Source organism: Vombatus ursinus, unplaced genomic scaffold (assembly GCF_900497805.2).
Source record: "Vombatus ursinus unplaced genomic scaffold, bare-nosed wombat genome assembly UNPS02014784.1, whole genome shotgun sequence".
Classification (NCBI taxonomy): domain Eukaryota; kingdom Metazoa; phylum Chordata; class Mammalia; order Diprotodontia; family Vombatidae; genus Vombatus; species Vombatus ursinus.
In genome coordinates this window covers 260,410-273,455 of record NW_020954562.1, presented here as the reverse complement: position 1 = coordinate 273,455, position 13,046 = coordinate 260,410, and the positions used below count along the sequence as shown (strand labels likewise).

The 13,046-nt window shown below is 40.3% G+C and overlaps 1 protein-coding gene across 1 annotated transcript in view; it reads left to right on the top strand.

The window, feature by feature from the left end:
* The window catches only part of MAML3 (mastermind like transcriptional coactivator 3), a 534,905-nt gene that overhangs the window by 309,481 nt on the left and 212,378 nt on the right, over window positions 1–13,046 (top strand). The window contains exon 2 of the mRNA XM_027866934.1: window positions 4,413–5,999. Within this exon, the coding sequence (XP_027722735.1) occupies window positions 4,413–5,999 (1,587 nt within the window). The remainder of the gene's footprint in view (window positions 1–4,412; window positions 6,000–13,046) is intronic.

The following is a 13,046-nucleotide window of genomic DNA, read 5'->3' as shown; positions in this document are numbered from 1 at the left end:
ACTGTTTTTCTTATTAACTCTTTCAGTGCCCTTTGAAGATTTTTAAGCTTCTGAAGGGGCACTTCTTTCTTCTCCCCCAATTAGAATGTCAATACTATACCATCATACACCCCCCTCTAATAGTTCAAATAAATTTACCTTTCTAACTTTCTCTTGATTCTTATGCTAAAAGTCTTTTATTCCATTAAAGATCCATTTTTCCCCAGTAAAATTATACTCAGCTTTTTAGGGTAAGTTATTCTTGATTGTGAGCCTGTATCTTTTGCCTTTTGGAATATTGCATCCCAAGTTCTCCTCATTTATAGTAGAAAGGGCTAAGTCTTGTGTGATACTATGTTACTTTAGTACTTGAACTATTTCTTTCAGGATGTTTTCAGTATTTTTTCCCCTGAATTTGGGGTGTGATCTGGGACTTTTCTTTTTAGAGTTCCTTTCAGGTAGTGACTGATGAAGTCTTTCTAAATTCACTTTACCTTTTGCTTCTAATAGATCTCGGCAATTTTCACTTATAATTACTTAATTATAGTAATGGTTTTGAAATTATCTCTTTCTGACTTTTTTTTCCCAGGTCAGTTTTTAAAATATCAGCTTTCTTAACTTTTTCCCCCTTCTTCAGTCTTTTGATTTGGTTTTAGTACTTCTTGTCTCATGGAGTATTGACTTCTATCTGGTATGTTTTTGTCTATAAGGAGCTCATTATTGGGGTAAGGTTTTTACCACCTTCTCTTCTGAACTATTTATTCTCCTCCCAATTCTTTTCTCCAGGGCTTTAATTTCATGTTTTTATCTCTCCCTTCTTTTCTTCTAGGTATTCCTGTAGTCCTCATAGTAAAACGATTTTTCCTTTCAGTCTCCACTTACAGTTGTTCCAGAGGAATCTTCTTCTTTGGGGGATCACTAGATCCATAAAAATTTTTTATATTGGTCAGTCTTTGATTTCCTCATTTCTCCAACTTTAGTTCCTGCATTGGGGCTCCATTCAAGGGCCAGGCTCTGTCCCCTGCTGTACTTTGGATAGGAGAGTCAACTTTGCTTGCTGTTCTCCTGAGTCACCTGGGTTCCTTCACCCTCTCCCGCTCACTACCTTCTGAATCTTTGAAGGTCAGAGTTCCAGATCATCAGGTTCCTCTTAATCTCTAGGACAGAGTTTTAGGTACTTCAAGGTCTCTTGACTTGGGATGTCCTTGATCTGAGTGTTGTGGCACCAGCACCATGCTGGTTACTGCCTAATGGAACTCCCTGAGGCTTCCAGGGTCCCCTCCCTGGGACTTTCTGACTACCCTGGAGCTTTCTTTGAGCTATCCTCCTGCTCTTGCAGGAGCAATATTCCAAAAGGCAAAAGATACAGGCTCACAATCAAGAATAACTTACCCTAAAAAGCTGAGTATAATTTTACTGGGGAAAAATGGATCTTTAATGGAATAAAAGACTTTTAGCATAAGAATCAAGAGAAAGTTAGAAAGGTAAATTTATTTGAACTATTAGAGGGGGGTGTATGATGGTATAGTATGATGGTATAGTATGATGGTATTCTAATTGGGGGAGAAGAAAGAAGTGCCCCTTCAGAAGCTTAAAATCTTCAAAGGGCACTGAAAGAGTTAATAAGAAAAACAGTTCCTGGGAATTGGATCAGTTCTGTTCTGAGAGTTTTGAAGAGGGTAAAAGAGAGAGGGCAAAAGGAATGCTTTAGTAAACAATGGGGAAAGAAGTGGGTAGGACTTACTATTTCTAATGATTGGGGTGTGTCTTTGTTAGCTATAGATGTTGTTGATCCAGCTCTGATCACATCGGAAAGCTATCTTGCACTGTCACTGTCTTTGCGGGCAAAGCAAAAATTTCCTATTTCCCATGGTCTTATAGCTGAGTTTTTTATGCAGTTCTAGGGTGGAAAAAAATCTTACTATAATTTCTCATTATATTTTGCTATCATTATTTGGCTTGGTGTAAAACTTCAGGGCTTTTCTGGAGTGGATATATAGACTCTGGATAGCCTGCTTCCAGGAGCCATCTTGCCCAGAAGTCTCCAGTGGAAGTCTCCAAGAAGACTGGATGATCCCTTGTCAAGGAGGTGGTACTGGGGATTCTTGTTCAGATATAGAAGGAACTAGATGACCTCTGAGGTCTCTTCTAACTCAGTGAATCTGTGATTCTCTTTCTAATAAGGTAACATTCATGTATATTATCATATCTAGAATTATTCTTCCTAAATATGAGATTTACTTTGCAGTTTCCACAATTCTGAGTGTCAGAAGATGGGCTCTTGATAGGGAAGTACCAGAAAGAATCAAGTTTTTATGTTACGATGGATGTGCAAGCAATGCCTTTCCCTTAGAACAAAGTAGTGTGTGCTTAGGGAGGCTAACTAGTGTATATGGCTCCCAGGGCTAAGAGCATCTTCTGCCTCATTCCTTTCTATTCTCTTTCCCCATATATGCCTTCCAACAATATGGGGGAAAAAAGCTATTGTAACACTCACTAGCTCTACATATCCTTCTCCCCTAGCTCTAATTTGTCAAATCCCTGACACTCCCGGACATGCAAAGGCTGTCATACTGGATGGTGGAAGACTGGTGGATAATAGGGTTTACTATATGGTTATACCGATATAGTTTACTAAATTGATGAAATTGGAAAGGAACTACAACATGTGGTATACCACATGCTTCTAACCAGGATGGTATCTAAACCATTCTGTTTAAATGAATATAAATTCAATGCTTAAAGCTCTCCAAAGAAGGATATTCTCTAACCTCTTTTGCCAGCTTGTTTAGTTCAATTTAATTATGATTTCAGTTCAACAAATCTTTCTAGCAATTAGAGCTATCCAAAAAGGGAATGGGCTATCTTGGGAGGTGATGGGTTTCCCCTCATTGGAAGTTTTCAATCAAAGGCTGGAGTCCACTTGCCAAATATATTGTTGTGAGTTATGGATAGGACTCAATGCATGGCTATAGAGATTCCTTCCAATGTGAAAAAAATTCTGTAATTTGTTGTGCCAACTCTGTGAAAGATACAGATTCTGTGTCCCAGCTTCATTTGTGATGTTGAGGAAAGAGCCCTAGATTTGAAATCATAGAATCTGGGATCAAAGCTAGGATCTGCTACTCATTAGCTGTCTGACTTTGAGCAAATCACTGAATTTTTTTAGCTCTCAGTTTTCTCATCTGCAAAATGGAGTTATTGGACTAGCTGATCTTTATAATACCTTCCAGATCTAAATTTATGATCCTGATCTCTTTGTTGTGGCTGGCCTTACTTCTCCTTACTGAAATTTAAGATCCTCCTTTCTAACCTCTGTGGACATGAGTGGTGAATGATGGGCATTTTTCATGTGGTGATAATGTGTATATTTATAGTCTTCTCTCAGCTTACTTTTCTCCAAATTAAAGCATTTGAATTCCATATGACTTTTCTTAAGTTAGGCTTATTTTCCGTTTGGATCCTGTTCAAGATCTTCCCATCTCAATGAGACAGTGAAACTCCAGTGAATAAATGTCAGATTTGTGGGACCATTCCTTCCTTTGTTGCCAGGGTTCTAGTTAATTTAATTGACCTTGGGGAATTGGGATTAGATAGTATGTCTTGTGTGTCCTCTACTGCAACACTTGATTCTTCATCTCTGTGGAATGGATGAATGAATAAATGAATGAGTGAATGAGTGAATGAAGGAATGAATGAAAAGTATTTATTAAGCATTTACTCGTTGCTAAGCACTGTTTCTTCTGTTTTACTTTTAAACTGGTTTTGGCAAATTTTACTCCCTAAACCCATTCAGAGAAGAAGCATTATGGAGACTTGTTGGACAGTCATTTTTGAAGCCCTCATCACCCTCATTTCTTGACATGCTTTCTATGTTTTTAGTGTGTTATTAACATGGTATGGCATTTCAGTGCAGAAGTTACAAAGCTCTTTATTGAATTTAAATATTGGATTTAAAATATTGTCTTCTTGAATATTCTTAATTACAATGTGACAGTCTTAATGTTTTTAAGATATAACTGAATCTTCCCCTCCAAGATGATTAATCCACCTCCAAGTCGTATGCCTAGCATCGATTTTGAAAATAACAACAGATGATTTATCCTTTGCAAAAGCACTGCCCTTAACTCCTACTCACCCCCCCCCAATCTATGATTTGTTTTCTGGTTCCTTAATCCTAAAAACAGAGCTGATATGTGGTGTTGGGTTCCCTGCAAGGTATGGTCTCTTTTTTCTTAGAATCCATTATTATTCTGGTGCTGATTTAGGAATGTAGTAGAAGTGTTTCTGTCTTGTGAGTTTCTAATCCACTAATAGGGGATTCTGGGAACAGAAAGTTTGATGCTCTGTTCGTTGTGATGCTATGATAACAAAATTCAAATCTATGACCAATGACTTAGACTTTCTCTCTTATATGTGTTTTTTCCCTCTAGCTACAAGAGACTGTGAAAAGGAAGTTGGAAGGAGCCCGGTCCCCCCTTAATGGAGAGCAGCAGAATGGCGCTTGCGATGGGAACTTTTCCCCAACAAGCAAGCGGATCCGGAAGGACATTCCTGCAGCAATGGACACTATTAGTAATCTGCCCAACAATATGCCTTTGCCTTCTGCTTCTCCTCTTCACCAGCTGGACATGAAGCCTTCTTTACCATTACCGAACAGTGGAGCTCATGCTCCAGGGATTATAGAAGAGCTGGGCAAGAATGGCAGGCTGCCAGAGATTAAACTTTCCATGAATGGTTGCAGTGACCTTGAGGATAGCTTTGCCATCCTACAAAACAAGGAACTCAAACAAGAACCACTGGATGACCCCACCTGCATAGACACTTCAGAAACGTCACTTTCCAATCAGAACAAGTTGTTCTCAGACATTAACCTCAATGATCAAGAGTGGCAGGAGTTAATAGACGAGCTGGCCAACACTGTCCCTGAAGATGACATACAGGACTTATTCAATGAAGACTTTGAAGAGAAGAAGGAGCCGGAATTCTCTCGGCCAACCACTGAGACACCTCTTTCTCAAGAGAGTGCGAGCGTAAAGAGTGATCCTTCTCACTCTCCATTTGCTCATGTCCCCATGGGATCTCCCCAGGGGAGACCGTCATCTTCTGGTCCGCCATTTTCCAATGTCTCCACTGCTAGTAGCATACCTTCTGTTTCCAGTACTCCTGCGGCACCAAATCCTGCCAGCTCACCAGCAGCAACCTGTGCTGTCCAGTCCCCCCAAACTCCTAACCAAGCTCATACTCCAGGCCAAGCTTCATCAAGGCCAGGAAATGGCTATCTCATGACTCCAGCAGCAGGAACTGTGAGTGGTTCGGGGCCTGGTCCTGTGGCAGTTTCCAGCGCAGATTTATCTCCTGCAGAGCAGCTCAAACAAATGGCTGCCCAACAGCAGCAAAGAGCTAAACTCATCCAGCAGAAGCAGCAGCAGCAGCCACAGCAACAGCATCCAAATCAGACTTCAAGCTGGTCACCAGTGGGGCCCCCATCCAGTCCCTATGGAGGAGCCTTCAATGCAGACAAACCAAATAGCCCGATGATGTACCCCCAAGCCTTTAACAACCAAAACCCCATAGTGCCTGCCATGGCAAACAACCTACAGAAGACGACAATGAATAACTACCTCCCCCAGAACCACATGAATATGATCAATCAGCCACCAAATAACTTGGGTACAAACTCTTTAAACAAGCAGCCCAGCATACTAACTTATGGAAACACTAAGCCCCTGACCCACTTCAACGCAGAGCTGAGTCAGAGGATGACGCCACCCATGGCCAATCCCAACAAAAACCCGATGATGCCGTATATTCAGCAGCAGCAGCAGCAGCAGCAACAGCAGCAGCCTTTGCCGCAGCAACCGCCACAACAGCAGCCGCCACCACCACAGCAGTCCCAGCCCCAGCTCCAAGCTCAGATGGTGCACTTGAACGAGGAGCAGAAACGCATGCTTCTCATGAAGCAAAAAGGAGTGATGAATCAGCCCATGGCCTATGCCCCACTTCCTTCCCATGGCCAGGTAAGTGAGAAGCCCTGGAAGGGTTCCATTGGTCCAAGCAGAAATGCAAAGGAAAGCTTTGCTCCAAGCTTCGACTTGTCATGTCGGTGGCGTTACTTGCGGGAATCCTTTCCAGTTTGGTGTTCTGATTTGTTTTTTCATTTCTTTCATTGATGAGTTTGGAAAGTGGTTGCTACTAAAATTTAGTAGCAAAACTCTCCTTAGTAGTAAAACTTTCTTTTCCTTGACTTGTTTGAGACCAATGCTGTTTAATTGTAGACAAATCATGGCGACAGAAGTATCTATGAGACAATGAATTGTGTTTCCTTTGTGACTTTCCTAGTTGTTTTCCTCATAGATGTAAACTCAGAGGCTCAAGGAATTCCATTAATACCTTGGACTGCTTTAGGCGCCATTGCAACCTTCAGGGCTACTCCATGTAATTGTGGATAACTGGTATATGGATCTGAGAAAATTAACTATATATTCCATGATGGAGTCAGGTGGAGCTTGGGGGTAGTTAGCACACCAAGGAGTACCAGTCAAAGCTTTTGTATCTGGAGGATTTCTTTCAACTTCTGCCAGACTTAATGTTTGCCCTCTTTGGAGGATGGCACCATTGGTGATAAGGAGCGATTATCAGGACCCCACCTGAGGAAAGAGGGCTGATAAAAATCAAGATCTAAGAGAGTCAACTGAATAGGGCTGGTCAAGCCTGAGTTGACAGGTAGCCAAATCCAAGAACTGGCTAGAAATAGGGGATGAGTGTGTAGCAAAGGTCCCAGGCTGATGGGGAAAAGTGATTTGACTCATGAAACTTTTTTTTTCCACAAATGTTATTTTTTGGCAAGATAAACACACCCCTTCCTTAGTCCACCACATCAGCCCTGCAGTGGACCTCCATAGTTAAAGACTACAGTAAAATTAATTAATTGAGCCTGATTTGAGCATTCTGGGATTAAGTTTACCTATGTCTCTGTTACTGTTCTGTGAAAAGAAAAGTTTACAAAGGAAATAAATCTTGTCAGCTACTGGAAGAGTGAAGAAAAACTATTTCAAAGCCCTGGTAAAACTTCTTTGCTTGTGCTCATGTCATGCTCTGAATAGTGAATGCATGAATTACAAAAATGAGCCAATCTAAACCTGCCATCCAGTTTCTCCTATTCTGTTTTTGACAGTGCATTTATTTGATTATTTGATACCTTATTTATTTTAAAATACTATGCTTTCTTGCCCTACTAATTTCTGTAGTCTATATTTTTTGCTCTAAAATGTCACCAAGTCATGTGGAAAGATTCATTACTTCTAGGAGGGCCTTAACATCCTGTCTTTGCAGCTTTCATTCATATTAAGAATTTTCACCTTTATTTACCATAAACAGTGACAAAGCTAATCAGTTGCAAAATTAATTGGAATCCAAATATTCTAAATTTAGCCCTTCCTTCCACAATTCCTAGAGTAGCAGAAGAGTGGTATTTAAGAGTAAAAGGAGTTTGCCCAGGGGCTTCTGGCTACTTTCCTGCTTCCACAACAAAGACAAAGAGTGGGAGGGGATTTACCAGGGATTAAAAAGGAGAGTTTTACATTTTCAAATTTGGAATTTGAGCACTTTTTAGTCCAGGATAGAAGGACAAGGCAGCAGCTTCAGCCCCAATAACTTGTTGGCATTTTCCTCCAGTCTAGCCTGTTCAAAGTTTCATTGAGGGGTACCTGACAGATATACGTTGTTGTCTAGTTGTTTTCAGTTGGGTCCTACTCTTCATGAACCCATTTGGGGGTTTCATGGCAAAGATTATGGAGTGGTTTATCATTTCCTTCTCCAGCTCATTTTACAGATGAGGAAACTGAGGCAAATAAGGTTAAGTGACTTGCCCAGGGTCACACAGCTAGTAAGTATCTGAGACTGGATTTGAATTCAGGAAGATGAGTCTTCCTGACTTGAGACCTGGACACTCTATCCACTGTGCCATATACCCTCAAGCAAAAGAAGATATAAAGAATACATAGAGTGATTGGGAGTAGAGGCAATTAGACCTGGGTAAAAGTAGTTCAAACTTAGTAACTTTTTCCTCCCTTTTTCTCCCAAACTTCATTACCTGAAATATGAGTTTAATAGTTCTTCAAATTAACCCTATATCTGTTTTGGTAAGAACAAAGCATGGCTTTAAGAGAAGGAAAGATGAAGAAGAAGAAGAAAAGAATTAGGTTTGTTCCAAAGTGGTGGGCGAGTTGTGGAGGGTGGTGGTGGTTGTGCAGTTTTGCTGGGAAAGCGCTTCTCTTCATTTTCTCCTCGAAATATATGCAACAGAAGTTGCACAAGAGTGAGCAAGGAATAGGCAAGGAAATACATGCCTAAAACTGCATTTCTCTCACAGAATTTCCTTAACTTTGATTTTTCAGTGAATTAGATTGGCCTTACCCCCAACTCAAATGAAGGTATGATTTTATTGGCTGATCCATTTGGCTTGTCTATTGCTCCTGTGCTGTCCTCTTTAGAGGTTTCCGTAGAATGTTCTTTGATTTGGAAACCTTAAAGTCAAAACAGCATCAAACTAGTACCTTGAGGTGCTTCAGTATGAGGCTTGCTCTGTGTCCATGAATTTAAAACAATGAAAATAAGCAAAATTATTAGCATTGTTAATGTTTCTTAAGAGACCTTTTGTCTTAGAGTTCCCAATATGTCTTTTTACCTAAAGCGTGAGGTAGTTGCAGTTGGCTTGACTCCTGAGGAAGTGGAAAGATTCCTGGATTCATCATTAGAAAGCTTGGATTCACATCCTATCTGACACATGTTATGATGCCCTGGGCAAGTTAATTCCTCCAAGCCTTTGTTTCCTCATCTATTAAATTAAAGAGTGGGATTATATGACCTCTAAAGTCTTTTCCAGTTTGATTTCTATAATCCTTTAATTTTTAGGGAGTTGAAAGGTTCAGTAACTTATCTATGGCTTAACAACTAACATGTCAGAAAGAGGACTGGAGCCCAGGTTAGCCCTACTCCAAGGTTAGCCCTGTATCCTCCTTTCCATACTGCCTCTGAATATTAGGATATAAGGATAGGTACTAAATCTATGGTTTCATTAGTATAGGGAATTCCCAGGTGAGGAAACTCTACTGATGCAGGTCATACCCATACTGATGCAGGTCAGTCATTTAACTACTAATTACCCTAGACAAGTCTTAAAGAGTTGTCTAGGGTAATTAGTAGTTAAATGACTGACTCAGGGTCAAGTTAAGTCAGGTCAATAAGCACGTATTAAGAAACTCTCAACTAAGTGCTAGGGATACAACAAAAGGTAAAAAAAAAAAAACACCAAAGAAACAAAACCCTGTCCTCAAGTACCTCACAATCTAATAGGGGGGACAACATGCAAAAAAATGATATGTATAAGAGAGGTTGAGGTTCATTTTAGTACTAGCATTAAAAGGGACTGGGAAAAGCTTCTTGTAGAAAGTTGGATTTTGGCTGAGACTTGAAGGATGCCAGAGGTCTGAGTTGAGGAGGGAGAAAATTCTAGGCATAGTGACAGCCAGTAAAAATGCCCAGAGTCAGGTGATGATGGGAGTGTCACGTTAGAGAAACCACAGAGAGATCAGTATCATTGGATTGAAGAGAATGTGGATGGGAGTAAAGTAGAAGACTGGACGGGAGGGGAAGGTTATGAAGGACTTTAAAAGCTAAACAGATGGTTTAATATTTGATCCTAGGGGTAATAGGGAGCCATTGGAATTTATTGAATGAGGGGTGTGTGTGACATGGTTAGATGTGTGCTTTGGGAAGATCATTTTGACAGTTGAGTGAAAAATGGATTAGATCAAGGAGAGAGACTTGAAGCAGGGAAACCAACCAGGCTATTTCAGTAGTCCAGGTGTGAGGTGATGAGGCCTTGCCCCAGGGTGGTAGCAGTATCAGAGGAGAAGGGGGCATATGTGAAATGTTAAGAAGGTAGAATTAATAGAACTCTGCAAGAGATTGGATAAGAAGGGTAGGGGAAGCACAGTGAGAAAGAGTGAGAAGTCAAGGATAATATCTTAGTTGTGAGCTTAAGTAAATGTGGGGATGATGGGGCCCTCAACAGTAATAAGGAAGTTAGTTTTAGAGAAAAGATAATGAGGTCAGTTTTGGATATACTGAATTGCTGATGTATGGGATATCCATTGATATGTCTGTCTAATAGGCAGTTGGAGATGTGAGACTGGAAGTCAGGAGAGTGGTTAGGGCTGAAGATCTCAGAGTCATCTCCATAAAAATGATGATGGAATCTGGGGAAGCTGATGAGATCACCAAGCAAAATAGTGTAGAGAGAAAAGAGAAGATGGTTCATGAGGACAAAGCATTGAGGGACACACATAGTTAGCAGATACCACCTAGGTAAAGATCCAGCAGGAGAGACTGAGGATCAGTCAGACATGTAGGAAAAGAACCAAGGGAGAACAGTGTCCCCAAACACCTAGAGGGAGGAGCAAAGATAAGAGGATGGCCAACAGTGTCAAGGCTTCATGGAAGTCAAGAAGAATGAAGACTGAGAAAAGGCCATCACATTTGGCAGTTAAGAGATCATTGGTAACTTGGAGAGAGCAGTTTCAATAGAAAGATGAGATTGAAAGTCAAGACTGCACAAAGTTAAGAAGAGAGTGAGAAAAAAAGCAGTGGAGACATTGGTTTTAAATGGCCTTCTCAGGGATCACCCAGCTGGTATGCATTGAGACAGCACTTGAACCCAAGTTTTTCTGGATCCAAGGCCAACTCTTTATCCACTATGCCATTCTGCCCCTCATTAGGAAATACATTTTAAATAAATTGGTATTAAAATCTGGTGTAGACCAATAATAAAGGCTCTGTTTGTGATGATTTAGTCAGCCAAAATGTTTGGTAGGTATAGTAGAAGTGTAGACCATACCTGGAGAGTTTTTTTGTTAGTCTTAATACATGTCATCCATTAGCTATCTCCATGCCACTCGTACCTTTGAGACCAGCTAGAGATAATTCCTTCTTATCTTTGTCTGGAAAGGTAGCATGGTGTTGTAAAATGAGCAGTGAATTTAGAATCAGACAATCTGGGTTCAAATCCTTGTCTTTTTGCTTAATCTTTCCCTGTGTGACCTGGGGCCTGTCACATCTACCCTCTGGATCCCCATTTTCTCATCTGTAAAAAGAGAAAGTTGGACCATATGATCTCAGAGTTTCCTTCTAGCTGTAAACCTGTGACCCTATAGTCTCTCTGCCCTAGCCAGATCTGAAATTTGCCAACTTGGGGTAAAGGCTCTGTCTTGGCTGTTTCTTATTCTGCCAGGCTCATGGGTATCTGCCTTCCCACTCAGAAAGGTACTTATTTTCAGGCACATATGACTATTGGAATGTAAACATACCGAAATCTTCAGCTGTAGAGGTCATGTTTCGAAAAGGCTCAGTCAAGTGAAGAGGACAAAGTAATGGTTTTCTAGATTGAATCCCTACATTCCGCTTCTTTCCCTTCTGTCTTCTCATATGGTTCTTCTCAGTGGCAAAGAAAACTGGCATTGTGAGTCTACCATAAAAATAAGACTTCACTGTTTGGGGTAAAGATGTGTCAGGTATTAATATGTTTACATGAAGTATTAATTCACACCTGTTTGAAACAAGCTTCCAAAGGTCTTTTTAGTCCTCTTTGGAAACATGTGTCTTTTAGTTCAAATTTATATCCGAAGCAGTTCTGTACACACTCAGGCAGCATATATAATTATATTGCATGCAGGTACATAGCATAAATACAAATAGAAATTATAGGCAGGGCATAAAATATAATTAGACACAGATGTAGTTTAAATATGTTTTGTTCTGTTGCTGGTGAAAATTTGCTGTTGTCATCGGGAAGATGGGTATTCCGAGATCATTTTTGTTTTAAACAAAGACTGGAATACCTACAGCAACCAGTAGGATGCCACCAAAGACATTTGTTTCAAGATGCTGTTTATTTCTGCACTAAGGAATTTGTTTCAGCTCTCTCTAAGAGAGTACCTCTTCTATCAGAAATGACTTGAGTTCTACCAGGCCATTCCAAAGAAGAGCAGATCAGAAAGGAGAAAAAAAATGTAATTTAATTTAAATTTAAATCCACACAAACACACATAGCAGATGCTTACTAAATGTTGAATTGTTGAATTTGAGACAAGAATGTGGTATGCTGGAAACAGCACAGGATTTTGAGTTAGTCATGTGTGGATTCAGATGCTGACTTTGTCACCTGTGTGACCTTGTGGAAAGTAATTTACACTCCCTGCACCTTCATCTCTTCATTTATAAAGTAAGAGGATTAGGCTAGATGCTTTCTAAGGATCTTTCATCTTAAAAAATACTATATTTTGTTATTTTTTAAAACCCAATAACTTAACCAAATCAGCTTGCAATTGTTTTGCATATGTTTTCCGTGTAACGTATTTCATGCCCCAGTTCCCCAATAGAATATAAATTCCTTGAAGACAAGTACTGTTTTATTTTCCTCTGTATTCTCAGCGTCTAGCAGAGTGCCTAGCACAATGGAGATGTTTAATAAATGCTTGTTTGATTGAATTTTACCCGTGGTCTACTGACTTGCCTGTATCACCTGCAAACTTCAATTTACAAGGGCAGAGTTCTATAACTTCTCCTCTTTCTAGCCTACAGTACATCTTTCTTTCTCCCTCTCACATCCCTGTGGTGCTTCATCCTCTCTAGTTTCAAGGTGAGATTAAGACAATCACATGCGAAAAAAATGACTAAGACTATAGGAAAGGGTTGGAGTTTTCTCCCCACTTTTGAGTTTGTGTGATAACTAGAGCTTATTTTGCGTTGCCTTTCTATGTTATCTTTTCTTGATCTTGTGACTTCCTCAAGGGCAAAAGCTGTCTCTTTTTATTTGGCTAATTTATTTTTGCTTCTGTATAGTGACTACTCCAGTGTGTGTACTCCAAGTCCACCACCCTCACCACTGTGCCACCTAGCTGCCTCCGGGGAAAGTTGCGTGAATGATACACTCAATTGAAGGGGAGGGAGTAGGGGGAGGGAGTGGCAAGGACCACCTTATGAGAAGGGAGACAAAAACCTCAGAG